This window comes from Bufo bufo, chromosome 1 (genome assembly GCF_905171765.1).
Source record: "Bufo bufo chromosome 1, aBufBuf1.1, whole genome shotgun sequence".
Lineage (NCBI taxonomy): Eukaryota > Metazoa > Chordata > Amphibia > Anura > Bufonidae > Bufo > Bufo bufo.
The window spans coordinates 538957931-538975681 of record NC_053389.1 but is presented as its reverse complement, the minus strand read 5'-3'; the positions used below and the strand labels follow the sequence as shown (position 1 = coordinate 538975681).

The window sequence follows — 17751 nt, the reverse complement described above, 5'->3', positions numbered from 1 at the left end:
TCCAATCATCTTTTGCTTCTGAAGCAAGTATGTCGTTATGCATATGCAAAAACTAGTCATATAATTTAATTACATTTCTATCTAAATGAAATATTCTTGTTTCAATTTAGAAATTCATTCTATTTTACTTTCATCAAAACATTACATTTGCATGGTAGATACTTATCCAACCAGACTTTATAAACTATTCAGAAAAGAGAAGGAAATGGACATTGTTAAGCACCGTTACAGTATCAATACTGAAAAAAGCTATTGAACTATTTTATCAACTGATAGTCCAAGTTAACATATATTGTACATAACTGGTTAATACCTTGTTTTATTCATTACTTTAAGGAGATCTGTCATCAAATTCATGCTGCCATAACTCTGGTCAGTATGAAATATTGAAAAGGCCCCTTATTGCTTAAAATTTTTATTTTTTTTTAATTGCCAGGCATAGGGAAAAGGGTCCACTGGGTACTAATCTCTAGCTTCCCCCGGTCTGCCCTGTTGTGATTACAGGTTTGCTCCTATTAGTGATGAGCGGCAGGGGCAATATTCAAATTTGCTATATTTTGCGAATATTTGGGCGAATATTCGTCATATATTCATGAATTTGAGAATTTGCGATTATTTTCTCGATTGCAAAAATCGGCCATGTAATATGCGCGTATTGCGTGCGCAATACAGGTGTGGATCAATGTTGCTACATTTTTCACGCTGCTAGAAGTTTCCTGAGACTGGAGAAAATGGTTTTTCAGGGCAGAGCATTAGAATAGCTTTATATGCAGATAGAGTGCTCCAATATATTTGCGATTGCGCACATCTGCAATTAATGATCCTCATATTTTTGCGTAATACGGGCAACTTCACATTTGAGCAGGTCTGACTACATATTACTGATTGGTGCACTAAGTATTGTTGTGAACTTGTGACATCACAGCACTAGGTCTGTAACATGTATGTATGGACAGCAGAACCTATCACATTACCTAACACCCTGCACCCAGCTACACTACATCAGGATATTACCTACACTGACTATCTCCTACTAACTATCTATATTATACATATAAGCTAACTAACTAAGTATCTAATGTAATTAAACAATTCTCTCTCAGAACTCCATAAAACTACAGAAAATAGCTGCTAGGGAGGTTCTTATATAGTAAGGGGTAGGCAACTTTCCTATTGGTTGCTAGGGATGTTGCATAGCTCAGACAAAGACATTGCAGCCTTCTCATTGGCCCACAAGCAAGAAGGGAGGTCACTGATAAACAATCTAGAATATTCGAGAATACGAATATATAGTACTATATTCTAAACCTTCGCGAATTTTCAAACTGGCGATATTCGCGATTGAAATTCACGATTTGAATATTCGCGCCCAACACTAGCTCTGATACACAAACAATGTTTTCTCTGAAATAAGACAGTCCTTTGTGAGGAGCATAGCTATCAGTATTTGATGTTGCCAGTAGTCAGAGTTACATGAATCAGCTTGTTCCCTTTATAAATACAGCATTTTAGCAATTATTGTTGTTAAGAAAGGTCCATATATCTTCTTATGATCTATAGAATAACATCAACATATCCCCATAAACATTGCAATACAGTCTAAACTCTCAATAGGTTTAGAGAGACAAGACTTCCTAAAAGTATTATACAAATTCCCCTTTATTGTACATGGCAAATGTGAGAAATGTGGTTAAATCATTTGCTTCTAGGCCAGTGACTAGGCATGCTCTACTGCTGCCCAAGGTCGTGGCTTCACAATGTGCCCCCCACCCCTTTTTCCCTAAATTTCAGAAGGAAGGTTATTATATTCACTGATTTTTTTTTTTATATATAGGAAAAATATTGTAAACGTTTGGGCATAGTTATATTTTTTAATTTACAAATTGTGACCCTTTATGTCACCCTAGCTGACTGTCTACTTTTCCTACCTATTATCAGTACCTAATTTACTGTATGTCTCAATGACAACACTTTCTGCTTGTGTTCTGTCTTTGTTCAAACTTTATATATTGACGGTGATTCAGATCACTATCCTTATGAGTGAACATCTATTAGTAATGGTGATAATGTTTCTGTGACAAGCCTGTGTTATCATGGAGGCAGAGAACCTGTGTTAGAAGTTATCACTTTCTGATAACTTTTCAAAAAATGTTTTGCGTGTGTATATGAGGAATAACACTATGTCTGAACATTACATGGCTTGTATGCTGCACTTTTTTTTAACAGTTTTGGCCTCTTTAGATTCCATCTATAATTCTCAATTGCCCCTGACATAATGGGTGGAGACTAACTTATATAATGTATCCTCATAGAATACATATAGTAGCAGGAGATATTGCTCCCTAACTTTCTCTCTCTCATACTCATTAAGAATCATGAAAAAGTACCATATAAGACATTATAGAGAATTTGGAGCAGTAGTGAGGTGAGATATAACACTAAATATTAGCTACTCCAGCTCTGTCAGTCTTGTCCCTCACTTCTAAATGGATTTCCATGGGATGATGTAATTTAATCCTTCGGTGAGCAGGCAGCCTGTCATGGTTTTACAATACAGAATTATCACATCATTTAGAGTGAATGCTAGTTTGGGAAAGGACAGGGGCTAACAAGGCATTTTTCTATGATATAATAGATTACAAAGTTTCTTGTATTCGCTGTATTATTGATTTATGCAAAGTTATGTGAAAGAACAGTTACCATATAAAAATAATTTCAAGTAAACCAGTACTATGAGCCTCAACAATGCTTTGTTGTGAAAAGCAACAGTACATTGATTGCTAAAGCATGAGTGAGCACATTTGTTTTCTGACAGGTTTACAGTTTTCACAAAGATATGTGGATCTAAATTTTCATCTACAGTGACAGCAATGTGTATATATGCATGTATTTGGATATGACTGGTGATTTGAATGCAGACAAGATCTCCATGACACTACTTCACCTTATAAAAATCGGAACAGACCTAAGGTTTTGGGCATGAACTTCAAGCAATTTTATCTCAAATTAGATATTTATCAATTATTTCTTAAAATAAAAAAGAATATGTTAACATGATCAGATTTTCAATTTTTATTAATGTCTTCTGGTAAATCGACTATGAAAGTTAAAAGTTATATACCTTTGCTTGGTTGATTTATATTTGAAAAAGCTAAGCAGTTGATCATGTAACACTTTAATGTTTAATTTGCACTTTAACAGCTTCACAAATGTGGGTGTAAATCCTCAACTGTAGAGCAAAACAACAAGAATAATGACATGTAAAACATATGCAACTTTATTTTATGACCTACTTAAAACTGATTCCAAAGTTTCAGTGACGAGTGCTGAAATTCACATAATATAAGAGCCAGGACTGAGATGCTGCTGTAATCTTGTATATAGTGTTCTGTATGAAGTGTATAGTTTAATATTTTATGGGTGAGTCAAGTTAACAAAATTTGTCCTTTTAAAAGATATTCTTCTGTTTGTTCCTTTTGTATTGATTTTTTTTAAATCTACATGCCCATTGTATATCAGCTGCATTTATTGATGCCATAGAAACCCTTTGAGAAATGTTGAAGTATAATAAAAGGTAGTTCTTCAAACAGAACATATGAGCTTGGCATCCAGATAAACAGGCCTGTGCCTAAAGAATCACTGAAGCATCATCAGCTGAACTACACCCAGCCAATAAACTAAATGCAAACAATGACTAATCAGTAAGAACCACAAGTCTTTAATAAGTAGTGACCATTTGGCCAATAGTAACTAATCTCAGACCACCCTAAAGCTCCTTTTACATGGACCAATATTTCTGGCAATTATCAGGAATTAACTAAACATTCCAAATATTTGCCTAATCATCAATGAAGAAGGGGGTTTCATTTACATGGTGCAGCGATCGCTTGTCACCATAGAATGTCATTGTTACTGTGCAGAAGATAATTGTTTTCACTGCGTGATCTGCTGTACGCAAACAATGATTTTAGGTGCAGGGCGAAAGACAAGATTGAACATTTTTTCGTTCATCGGGTGTCAGCACCTTTTACACAGGCCAGTTATCACCAACAAGTGTTTCAACAAACACTCATCCTCACAGGTAGACCTCTCCAATTACTTGTCATCATTGCCCACACTACTGATGAATAATAATTCTCAATAAGATGTTAAATTCTGCTAATTCCATATTTAACTAGTATCTAGTTGTGACAAACAGTTTTTTTTATAGAAAATATCATTCAGAATATGTCCCATGTGATTACTAGTAGAGATGGGTGAATCGTAGTCAAACAAATTGACTTCGATCCGAATTTCAGGAAAAATTCGATTCGCCATGAGGGCAAATTTCCTTGCGCTTCGTGATAGAGAATCTATTTTTTCTTGAAATGGTGGTAACAAAAAAAAATACATACTCACCTCATCCATTTGCTCACGGAGAGACCATCGTGGTCAAGTTGATGAAAAAAACATTGTGAAACATCACGTTCGTTGACGTCACCGTGCTGGTTGGGCATGGTATCATCAGTGACGACAGGTCTGTCCAGCATGATGATGTCACCACATCACTGCGTTACATTTTGCACGGTTTCTTTAAGCAAATGGATAAGGTGAGTATGTATTTTTTTTTACCTTGATTTCCCTTGAAGATCTCAATTTTAATGCCAGATGCCGTGATCATTGATGAATGCTGCATCTGAGGGGTTCAATGATGAGGGGAGGCACGATTGCTGTTCCCCGTCATTGCACCCATGACATACAATGGAATGTGATATGTGACAAAGTTATTCGTAACTAATTACATTTCTTTGTGAAATTCTGCGAAGCAGCCAAATCTATTTTTTTATAACTTTACTCATCACTAGTTGCTAGGTTATTTAAAGGAATGAGACAGTTGAAAGCAGTGGTTCCCAACCTCTTGACGGCTTTAAAGAGTTTCTGAGACAGGAGCAAAAAAATTACCAGTGTCAGGATGGATCCATTTGCCTCTGCATCGCAGAGCAAGCAGCGTTTTGGTGTCCGCCTCCAGAGCGGAATGGAGGCGGAACAGAGGAAACCTGATGCATTCTGAGCGGATCCTTAGCAATTCAGAATGCATTAGGGCAAAACTGATTTCTTTTGTGAGAGCTCTGAACGGATCTCACAAACGGAAAGCCAAAACGCTAGTGTGAAAGTAGCCTTATAGTGACATTATGGCTGTTGATTATTATTAATGGGATACTGTAGTTGGTACTGGTATGGAGATAATGTCTGGCAATGTTATATTGGTTTGCATTTACTGTAACTATTGTACTGTAATTGGTACTGTTGTGGAGATAATGACTGGCAATGTTATGGTGGTTTGCATTTCCTGTAACTTTTGTACTGTAGCTGGTACTGTTGTGGAGATAATGACTGGCAATGTTATGAATACATGGTGACTTCTTGTCCTATGGGGTCTGTGTGAGTGAATGTTATAGAAACATTTTGCCTACACTTGCAATTTGGCATAAAAAGTGATAATTATCATAGATTGGTGTTTTACAAAGGTCTATGATATCACCTGCACTGCCGGCCAATTATTTTTGCCAAGCTCCATGAGGAAATGGGGCTTATTTGGAAAGGAAGTGTGGCCTAAAATGTGTCTTTTATCTCAAACTTTTAAACAGGCTGTCTCCAAATGTGACAGATTCTTCATACAACTGAGCCACTGTGATAATTCTTGTCCAAATAAAGACCCCTGTTTAGATGTCTACTCTGAGATACTCATAGTAAATCTGGGCCATTGAGTCTGAATCTTTTGCCACAGTCACATATATTTATGTATGCAGATCTGTAATGCATAACTCTGTTTGCATCGCCTTTGCATAATTTTGCCAACATCAAATCCCAGCAGAGGGAAGTAGGAAAACATTTGCTGGGGTCCAATAATTTCTTGCAAAAAAATTAATTCATATATATATATATATATATATATATATAATCCACAGAGGAGTATTCTCACACAAACAGCAAGACTGACAGTTAGTTCCATACAGTTTTGTTGTTTGTTTTTTGCAACATGTGCATGGATTTCTGCAAACTCTATCCAGATCAATAAGACAGTTAGAAATTTCTACAATGTATCTGCTGTGTGTGAACATGCCTCATATGTGTATGGCCTTAGCTAACCGTAATGGGTGTCCAAATTCCTTTAGCATGTAGATTAACATATTTAACAACATAAATAAGAAATAATCATGGGGAGCTTTAAAAATACAACTGAAAGTGGGATCTGTTTAGATTTCTTATTCTTCATAGAGAAAAGTAAAGGATTCTCATTGTTAAAATAAACAGAATGCGCAGAATTAGGTTAACTGTGCTTTACATTTACAACTGCACAGAATTAGGTTAACAGCATTTTGCATTTACAAGTTCTACGAATCTGAAGTTTAAAAAACAGTTGTATGACATCTCCAGCTGATGTTCTAAATAATAGCAGTTGCCTCATTAGCAACAGTTTTTCACCTTCATTAGATACTAGAATAGCATTTGAAGACAATGCATGCTAATGAACGAACAGGCAGAAGAAGAACAGTCCATATAGGTTCAGTAGATTGCAGCCTATTTTGTAGTCAAAATGTAAACTATATATAGTTAATATACTGTATATATATCCTACCATGTAGCCTTATTTCAAGAAACATATCTGCCTTCTACCAGTGTTCGAAACTACATCACAGTAACTCTGACCTGATTGACCCAAAACTCCTTCTGTAGGCCAATAACAATTTTCTTGACAGCATCACTTTGCTGGGTTTTGACATGTCCAACTCTGAGAAAAATTATATGTCATCTTAGTTTGATTACATCCTCTAGCTTATTTCCCATTTGAAGAGAAGTAGCTTTTGCTGCATGGGGGCTCACTCTGTTTACCTATAATTGATTGCTCATAGTACCTTCTCTGACATTGGTACCTGTTGTTGGCTCTTTTTCAGGTCAACTGGCTGCAGGTACGTGTGAGGTTGTTACATACGACAGAGATAGCAGTCAGCCACGAAGGACCATAGCCCGACAAACTGCTCGCTGTGCATGTAGAAAAGGACAGATTGCCGGCACAACAAGAGCAAGGCCAGCCTGCGTAGATGGTAAGAAGGCTATATTGCATTATTGATTATTATTGTATTACCTGTATGTGTGCAAAGAGATAGCAGCCAGAATTTGCAATGAGTACATGCAGAAGACTTTATGATACACGCATGCATTTCCAACCATGTTTATGTTTCTCAGTTGTGTGTATCAGAGAGTTGTTTTATAGTAGTACAGCTGAGGATAAAGATATAAAAGAGCAAGCCAGACATTTAATGGAGCGTTCTAATATTCTTTGAATTCTGAATAACTGGACTCAAAACATTTTTGAATAATGCAATAAAAATGAAGCTTATGAGATGTACCCACTGCTACCCGATTAGTAGCTTAAAAAATGCATTTTGCTCCAATTCAGATTCAGAGTTTTAATGCCACCCTTAGGCTAATGTGGCGTCTCCTGCATGAAAGCTAATGTGGGTAGAAAAAAAAACACTTGCAGTATTGTGAGAATAGCATTTTTTCTTTATTTCTAGTATTTTGTCTCATTAAAATTATCACTGCATATGACTCACTGCCAAATAGTAGCAGCCTGGAGCCTCCTCGCATACTTATCCGGAGATGGAAATGTTTGTCTTCAGAAAGAAATAGCAATTTGTTTGGCATAAGCAAGTCATAATTGTCTTGCAGGTACTGCCATTTTAAAGGAAGGTTCATTTTTATTCTTGAAAACACAAGGCTTCCTAAGGAAGATGTTCTGAACCTGTCAGGGCAGAAGTCTGATTGAATCTCTGTTGGCTTTAGCCTTATGGTCATATTAAAGTGCACCTACTGTTACAATTGATTTCCAAGTAAAAAGTAACATAATCCATTTTTTATAATGTACTACTATAAAGTTGTTTTGTTACACAACACAAATACTGATATACTGTAAATAGTAAAGGCCAATCTTTATGCAGATCCTAGTCAGATCAATAACGACAATATACTGCTTTATTAAGATCTGCACCATTGTGATGGCAACAAGTAGATGAGATGTTTAGTATGTGTGGAACGGAACAGAGAGACATGCTCCAAAAAGAGTTGAGCAAACCCGAACTGTAAAGTTCGGGTTAGTACCGAACTTTAGGTTTTTCGGCACCCGGACCCGAACATTTACAAAAAAAATTAAAGGTTCAGGTTCGCAGGCTTCACAGCAGCCAATTAACAAGCGTCATATTACTTGCCCCAAAAGGCCATCACAGCCATGCCTACTATTGGCATGGCTGTGATTGGCCAACTGCAGCATGTGACCCAGCCTCTATTTAAGCTGAAGTCACGTAGCGCCGCCAGTCACTCTGCTCTGATTAGTGTAGGGATAGGCTCCAGCTGCTGTGAGGGAGAGATCAGGGAGAAATCTTATGAAGAACTGCTTCTTTACTCAGCGATCTACAGCAAATGTGTTTTGTGAGTGCAGTGCACAATTGTTTTAAGCCTGCCCTGAGCCAACTACTACTGAAAAAAACTTTTTTTCCTTCAGTTAGTCAATATCAATACATAATCGGCAGTCATTTTATGCAACGAGAGTGCACCAGCACAGGATATGTGCATGTCTGCAAGTCAAGAAATACTGCTTTGAGACACTGGGGTTAAAAAAAAAACCTTTTTTTCATATAGTGCACATCTAGGATTAGACGTGCATAAGTGAGTGTCACATTTAGGCCAGAAATACAGCTTTTTGCTTACTGGGGTGAAAAAACCCCCATCTGTTTCATATAGTGCACATCTGGGATTAGACGTGCATAAGTGAGTGTCACATTAAGGCTGGGTTCACACCTGAGCGTTTTACACCGTGTTCCTACGCGCTGTAAAACGCTCAACAGGCAAGAACCAATAATTCCCTATGGGCATGGTTCTCACCTGAGCGTTTTACAGCACGTACGAATGCGCTGTAAAACGCCCTACGCCCCAAGAAGTACAGGAGCTTCTTTGGGGCGTATATGGTCGCGCGTTCCCGTACATAGACTTCCGGGAACGCGCGACAATGGGTGTTTGATTGTTACCGGACGCGAATAGTAAACGCCCGATAAAATCGCGCATACAGAGCGCTCCTTCAGTACGCTCAGGTGTGAACCCAGCGTTAGGCCAGAAATACAGCTTTTTGCTTACTGGGGTGAAAAAAAACCATCTGTTTCATATAGTGCACATCTAGGATTAGACATGCATAAGTGAGTGTCACATTTAGGCCTGAAATACAGCTTTTTGCTTACTGGGGTGAAAAAAAAACTCTGATATACTGCATATCTGGGATTAGACATGACTAAGTGACTGTGAAATTTAGGCCACAAATATGGCTTTCTCATACTGGAGCATACTGGGGTGAAAAAACCCCCATCTGTTTCATATAGTGCACATCTAGGATTAGACGTGCATAAGTGAGTGTCACATTTAGGCCAGAAATATAGCTTTTTACTTACTGGGGTAAAAAAAAACCCATCTGTTTCATATAGTGCACATCTGGGATTAGATGTGCATAAGTGAGTGTCACATTTAGGCCAGAAATACAGCTTTTTGCTTACTGGGGTGAAAAACCCCCCATCTGTTTCATATAGTGCACATCTGGGATTAGACGTGCATAAGTGAGTGTCACATTAAGGCTGGGTTCACACCTGAGCGTTTTACACCGTGTTCCTACGCGCTGTAAAACGCTCAACAGGCAAGAACCAATAATTCCCTATGGGCATGGTTCTCACCTGAGCGTTTTACAGCACGTACGAATGCGCTGTAAAACGCCCTACGCCCCAAGAAGTACAGGAGCTTCTTTGGGGCGTATATGGTCGCGCGTTCCCGTACATAGACTTCCGGGAACGCGCGACAATGGGTGTTTGATTGTTACCGGACACGAATAGTAAACGCCCGATAAAATCGTGCATACAGAGCGCTCCTTCAGTACGCTCAGGTGTGAACCCAGCGTTAGGCCAGAAATACAGCTTTTTGCTTACTGGGGTGAAAAAAACCCATCTGTTTCATATAGTGCACATCTAGGATTAGACATGCATAAGTGAGTGTCACATTTAGGCCTGAAATACAGCTTTTTGCTTACTGGGGTGAAAAAAAAACTCTGATATACTGCATATCTGGGATTAGACATGACTAAGTGACTGTGAAATTTAGGCCACAAATATGGCTTTCTCATACTGGAGCATACTGGGGGGAAAAAACCCCCATCTGTTTCATATAGTGCACATCTAGGATTAGACGTGCATAAGTGAGTGTCACATTTAGGCCAGAAATATAGTTTTTTGCTTACTGGGGTGAAAAAAAAAACCTCTGATATACTGCACATCTGGGATTAGACATGACTAAGTGACTGTGAAATTTAGGCCACAAATATGGCTTTCTCATACTGGGGCATACTGGGGTGAAAAAAAAAAAACATCTGTTTCATATAGTGCACATCTAGGATTAGATGTGCATAAGTGAGTGTCACATTTAGGCCAGAAATACAGCTTTTTGCTTACTGGGGTGAAAAAAACCCATCTGTTTTATATAGTGAACATCTGGGATTAGACATGCATAAGTGAGTGTCACATTTAGGCCAGAAATACGGCTTTTTGCTGTCCTCTTTCTCCTACATCATTCCAATTTTTTTTTTTAAGGTCTTTTATGTTTTTTTTATTCATTTCCCTATCCACATTTGTTTGCAGAGCATTTGCCATGCTCTTAAGCACATTTTGCTGCCTTTTGCAGTCCTCTAGCTGTTTCCAGGGCTATTTTAGAGCCATTTTAGTGGCCAAAAGTTCGGGTCCCCATTGACTTCAATAGGGTTCGGGTTCGGGGTCAAGTTCGGGTCAAGTTCGGGTCCCAAACCCGAACTTTTTTTCAAGTTTGGCCGGACCTGCCGAACCCGAACATCCAGGTGTCCGCTCAACTCTAGCTCCAAATCATTCATGTCACACTGTCCCCCACCCTCACATACTAAACATCCTATCTGCCGGTTGCCACTACTAGGGGGTAGATCTTTACCAAGCTATATATGGTTTTTATTGATCTTACTAGGAGCTGCATAAAGATTGGCCTTACTGAAATCTATGTACTTAACACCATATGTATGAAACTAAAATGATGGATATGATCATACAAAAATTATTGCTATAGATTGACATACAATTTAGTCTAAAGTTGATCAGAATGGGATTTTCAACTAAAATCATCATTGGTCACGAGAAATTTAACAACTAAATTTACCAGCGATAAATTGTCACTCTCTGATAAAAAATTTTGCCTGTAGGTAACAGTACATGACTGTACATGGCGTTGTCAACTTTACTTAAATGGTAGCAAAGCTCTTCAGAGAATGATAGTTTGTCCTTTTGCCCAGTGTCAATAAACACGTATGGTCAGTTTGGAAAACTATATGGACTAAAGTGCATAGAACATGAGACCAGCATTTAGAAACCTGGTATATATTATACTGGTGTAAAGAAAATTTAGATTTAAGTCCCTAATAACCTAATAAAGTACTTTCACACTAGCGTTATTCTTTTCCGGTATTGAAATCCGGTAAAGAGTCTCGATACTGGAAAAAAAACACATCAGATTTGTCCTAATGCATTCTGAATGGAAAGCAATCCGTTCAGTATGCATCAGGATGTCTTCCATTCCGTCTCTTGTACACTTGCTGCGGTATTTTTTCTGGCCAAAATCCCGTAACAATACCGCACTTAAGAGATGTATTAATGCCGATCTGGTACCAAGTGTTCCGGACAATGCCGCATCGCCAGATTCTGTTTTCCAGTCTACGCATGCGCCGGGATATTGGAGAAGCTACTTTCGCTTTTGATCTTAGAAAAAAAAGCTATCCGTTTGTATACGGCTTGCCGGAACTGCCTGCTGGATTCTAACAACGCTAGTGTGAAAGTACCCTAAGTTGTGCTTTTTTTTGCAGCCTTGTTGAATCAGTGCTTTATCTTCAATGGATATTAACACTGTAATACTGTATCCTATAGGGATTACCATGCACAATCTTATGATAGATTCTTTGTGAACAAGATAAGGCAGTTACTGTTTTCCTAAATGGTAATGGGTGAATTTTATTACTGTGCCAGGAGCACTTTGTATAACATGGTGGGTAATACTGTTATAATTATCCCCATTAAACAATCACTTTATATAGACAGTTGTGTTATATAACAAAAACATGGTTACAACCCCTCTATAAGAGTGGAGGGTAACAGCTGGGATTTTCAATCCTTTCACATAGATCATTATCTTGCTGGTCATTTATGGAAGTAGAAACACCAATTCAACTTTCCTAGAATGTTAGTTCCTAAATCTTCCCTTGGTCACAGCCCAGACAAGGCTCTTTGGAGTATTCCATGTGATAAATTATTGTTAAATTGTGCCCATATTCTATTTAACCTGTTGTCTAGGATTAAATTATTTTTCAGCATTAATCCACATTTCCTTACCTGCACACCTACTGACCTTCTTTTTTTTCCAGAGTTCATCCTTTCTTAGCTCTTTGAGTAGATCATGTGATGCTCACAGCATTGTCTGGCTACAGTCCTGCTTGTGTCACGTGAATGGGTCAGGTGCCTTCATGTTTCATTGGTTCTGATTTGTCAGTGGAACATCGACCACGACTTTCCTGCTCATAACAGACTCTAGAGATGTCCCTGATGTGCATAATGCATGTGGATAATGGAAGTGGCAGTTCTTAGGATAGGGAACAAATGGAGAGACATCAGGCAGAGCACAGATGAAACAGGACGTAAGAGAAGGGTGGGACTTGTAGCCAATTCAGAAGTATGACATGTGTGCCAGGAGAGAAAGGATAAGCAAATGAGCTGATCCTGTGGACACATCCCACCATTTCAGTGCTAGGATGTAAACAAATAGCGCATGGAATGTAACCACAGGGTACTCAAAGTACACAGAAAACATAATACCCATGCTACTACTATGGGTTAAGGCTGAATACAGTTTTTTTTTTTTGGGGGGGGGGACCCCTTTAACGTGTATATTTTAAAAGTGAGTTCATAATACATTTTTAGATGGGTGTAAACACAGATTTAGGGAAATCACAATGCAAATTACTACAAAATTCAGCCTTTATATATTGTATATTTATCTGTTATTTGAGTTTACAATATATGCAAGCTTATTTTATGACATATACTACTATTAGGGTCATGTATGAAATTCCACTATCATAGTCATTTCAATTTAAAGGGAACTTGTCACCTGGATTTTGTGCATAGAGCTGAGGACATAAGTTGCTAGATGGCCGCTAGCACATCCGCAATACCCAGTCCCCATAGCTCTGTGTGCTTTTATTGTGTCAAAAAATATTTGATACATATGCAAATTAACCAGAGATGAGTCCTGTATGTGAGATGAGTCAGGACACAATAAAAGCACACAGAGCTATGGGGACTGGGTATTGCAGATGTGCTAGCGGCCATTTAGCAACCCATGTCCTCAGCTCTATGCACAAAATCCTGGTGACAGGTTCCCTTTAACTGCTGTATGTATTTAACACCATATGTATGAAACTAAATCTAATCTCCTTCTGACAGGAGCAGTTTTTATGATAAGTTGTATCCATTTCATTATATCTTTATATAAAGACATGTGTGATAGAGTAGGGGGCCTTTTATTTGGTGTTGCCATCACAAAGGACTTTGGTTGCCACGCAACAATCAACAATGTTCAACACACATGTATTAAAGTCAGTTTACCTCGGTTCTTATGCTCAGTTCTGACTATAATGTATATGTATTCCGGCAATCGCTTCACAGGTATGTGACATTACGGTTGACCCTTTCACAAGTCTTCAGACAGCCAATTCATTAGCATAGGCCATACATTTTAATTTAAGGTTTTTTTTCAGATCTGAACCTGGGCATACCTATATTTTCACCCAGGCATCCCCCCTGATGTTAGCATTGCTCCGATGCACTCCCCTGCCCAGCGCTGGATCGTGGAGAGCAAGGGCATTTTTAATTTGCAATAATACACTGCTGGGCGGAAGCTTCCGGCCAGCAGTGTGTTCAGTGACGTCACCGACTCTGATGGGCCGGCTTTAGTGCTGTCCTAGCTATTTTACAGGCTAGGGCAGCGCTAAAGCCTGCCCATTAGTGCCGGTGATGTCACCGGGCTAACTGCTGGGCAGAAGCCTCCACCTAGCAGCCCTAAAGAGAGCCCGGTATGTCACCGGATCTCCTGAAAATGCCTTTGTCCTGCACAATTCAGCGCAGGGCAAAGGAGAGCATCAGAGCATAAAATGCCCCAATGCTCTTGTCAGGGGGCTGCCTGAGGGAAAATATGGGTATGTCCAGGTTCAGCTCTGAACCCAGACAGCCCCTTTAATTGAGATTAAAGAACACTTTAAATTTTTCTTGCTTTGCTTTTAGTGTAACTGTTACTGTATTTATGTATGCAACATAATTAGGTCAATAAGATTAAAGGCCTTCACTGAGAGCAGCATAAAGTAGTCACAGACACACTGAAATCAGCAGGAACTGAAGTGATTGTGAGAACTTACTGTATAATGGTGCTGCCAGAGAAGAGTCATGGTTAGTCATGAGTTCTCTCACTCCCCACCCACCTGTTGATGATTATGATTTATTCTATGGAAACACTGTGATGGTTAACGGGAGGAGTGGGAGCTCATGAATGAACCAGGCTCTTCCTTGGTAGAACCTGTCACATATTTGCCCCATACTGCCAGCATTAGGTGAGTTCATATCACAGTTAAGCTTTTTGTTCTAATCTAAAAAAATAGATCGGGTAATTTGAGACTCAGTTATGATTAATTTGCATCAGTTGTTTTTGATGGGAGAAAAAGTGCATGCAGGAATTTTTCTCCGAAAATAACTAATCTCTGATGAAAGTGGCACAAACTGATCCAAAATGATCATAACTGAGGTCCAAAATAATGGATCCGTTTTTTTTGTTTGTTTTGTTTTTTACTGCTCAAGCTAAACAGTGATATGAACACAGCCTTATACAGTAAGGCTAGTTTAACATTTGCGTTAGACATCTCCGTCAGGCTGTTCCGGTAGGCATTAGCCTGTCAGATGCTACCTGACACATGCCGGCCCCATTCACTATAATGGGGACCAGCAAGATCTGGCCACAACCCGGCAAACATGCTGAGAATCGGCTTGGCGAAAACCGCTTTACGCATTGGTTTTCTCCCGGTCGATTCTAGGCATATTTGCTGCGTTGCGGCCTGATCTCTTCCGGTCCCCATTATAGTGAATGGGGCGGGACAGTGATGCGGTAGCTTCTGGCAATGCCTGAATGCAGAGAGATCCAGCAGGCTGTTCCCTGCCTGAACAGCCTGATGGATCTAAAATCACTAGTGTGAAACTAGCCTAAGATCTCTACTATCACTTTACAAAAGCAAATAGGTGACTGACTCTGATATCAGTGTGTCTGTCACCACCTAATTGTGAGAGCAGCATAAAAGACGTTCTAGGTCCCTTTCCTTCCTGCTTTTCTTCCCCTGATCTGGATAGGAAAAAAGAGAAGTGAGAAAAAATACTTAAGGGGGTAAAACACAAAAGCCCTCTCATTTAAAAGATATATTTTTTGTATAAGATAGAACATTTAGAATTGACCTCTAAATGCTTTTGAATTCTGTCACCAAATGATTATCTCTATAATATATTTTATTGTTATAATATTGATATTCACCACTCTTTTCTAGTGAAAATGGGAAGTGGCTTTTCAAACTCAATTTTGTAAAAAAAAATTGTAGACAATAAAAACAAACTCCCAAAACAACCATTTTGGTTTATTTACTCTCTAATAATTTGGAGTTTTCACCCTGTACAGGACATATGAAGCAGCTGTACTGTGTTAGACAAATCTATGTGATATTAAAGTAAACCTCTGGGTCAAGAATAAAAAATCACATTAACTGGGGAACGCACATCACATTTACCTGGTGACCTCATTTTTATCTTCTTAGCTGCAGATCTGCCAATTCCCGGGTTCCTCTTCTGCCATCCAAGATGGCTGCACTAGTTCTCAGACTATCTCATGCATATTCCCCAGTTAATGTGATTTTTTTTTCTTAAATTGGAGGGTTGCTCTAAACACTTTTATGTTGCAAAAAGATAAAAGTAATATAAGGAGTAATGAAATCCTGCAAATTTAGTTTTTCTAGTTAGCAACTAAAGATATGACTTCAATAACACTTTTGTGTTTTTAACACAAGTATTTGCCATTACCAAGATGTCACCGAAAATCTAAGGAAATATGTATGTGAAACATGTGTAGAACATATACTATTCAGTAATATCTGTCCAACATCTTTTCAGTTATGAGATCTCTAAAAAAGTTGTATTTGCTCCACTTCACTAATTTTACATTTGTCACACAAAGCATTGTTCCTCCATTTAATTTCAAATTGAGCAATGGACCCGATGCTAAATGAAAAATTAAGTAACGACATGAGCTGACCATTTTCAATGTACTGTATTTTCCTATCATTAGATGTATCATACATACATGATCACTTTCAAATACTGCATTGTGGATAGAACGTTAAGAAATCAACCTACTTGAATAGCTTAGGACTAAAATAGAATCATACAGCATTTTATAGCTCTCCTATCATCACTTTATGTGCTGTTGTACATGACTGTTTATTCACTCACAATTAGAAAAGATGAGCCCCACGAGTCCCTTTCCTAATTTACTCTGCACACTGAGGACTCAATTTTACTATTTTCTTCTGCGACCTATTGGGTGAATAATATATGCTTTATTGATCACTGCTGTCACATCTAAAGGAAGGCAGGGCATAGCGGCTATGCAGGGAACTAATAGAAAACATTCAGCTAGTTCAGCAAAATTAGACAGCGGGTAAAAACATTGATATGTACAGTCTCACTTTACTAATCCACAAAACAGTGCAGGGATTTCTTCATGGAGTGGATAGAAATATAGGGGGATTGTATCACATTAGCAATGCTCAATATGTTCTTGTGTTGTCTACTTATTATGTGCAAGGGAAATGTGAGGGTCAAATATTGATTTATTCAAAGAAAAATACTATTCCAACCCTATTTCACCTCTAAAAGTGTTACTCTGCTGTGTGTCTAAATTTGTGGCTGCAATTGATTCTGAGCAAAAGGTAGTTTATTCAGTACAGATTTATGGTGGGTCTATGTCAATATACGAATAAATGGCAACTCCTCTACATTAATGTTTACTATCCAATGTGATTAATGGTGCACCAATTTAGAAAAGTAGAAACATTTATATTAACCCATTAAAAAACAACCATTCTAATATCAATTAGAAACACCATTTACTGTATCAAAATTCCAAAATAAGACACCCAATAATACGGATTACTTTTCAAGACATGCAGTTGTGAGAAATAAGAAATATTGACTCTTGCTTACCTTTAGATTTGAATAAACCATTGAGGGAGTTTCCAAATAAGGACATTTATAACCCATTCACAAGAGAGGTGATAAAAGTATAACTACTGCTGTATTCAAATTCATTACCCCGGTTATAAATGCAGTAAACTCCTACTAGTGTTGGCTTCAGGCTGGCAGAATTATATCATTTAACTATAGTGTGAAGGAAGCTCTTTAGCAGGAAAATCAATCTCCAATCCATACAATAAAATATGAATGTGACATTTTGGTCAACTTGTTACAGCATAGGTTGTTATTAAGAATAATGTACAGGATATTTTTATGTCTTGTGAATATATAT

At 38.2% G+C, this 17751-nt stretch overlaps 1 protein-coding gene across 1 annotated transcript in view; it reads left to right on the top strand.

Moving 5' to 3' along the window:
* Positions 1–17751, top strand: part of TAFA5 (TAFA chemokine like family member 5) — a 721247-nt gene that overhangs the window by 289311 nt on the left and 414185 nt on the right. The window contains exon 2 of the mRNA XM_040412213.1: positions 6936–7085. Coding sequence (XP_040268147.1) covers positions 6936–7085 — 150 coding nt within the window. The remainder of the gene's footprint in view (positions 1–6935; positions 7086–17751) is intronic.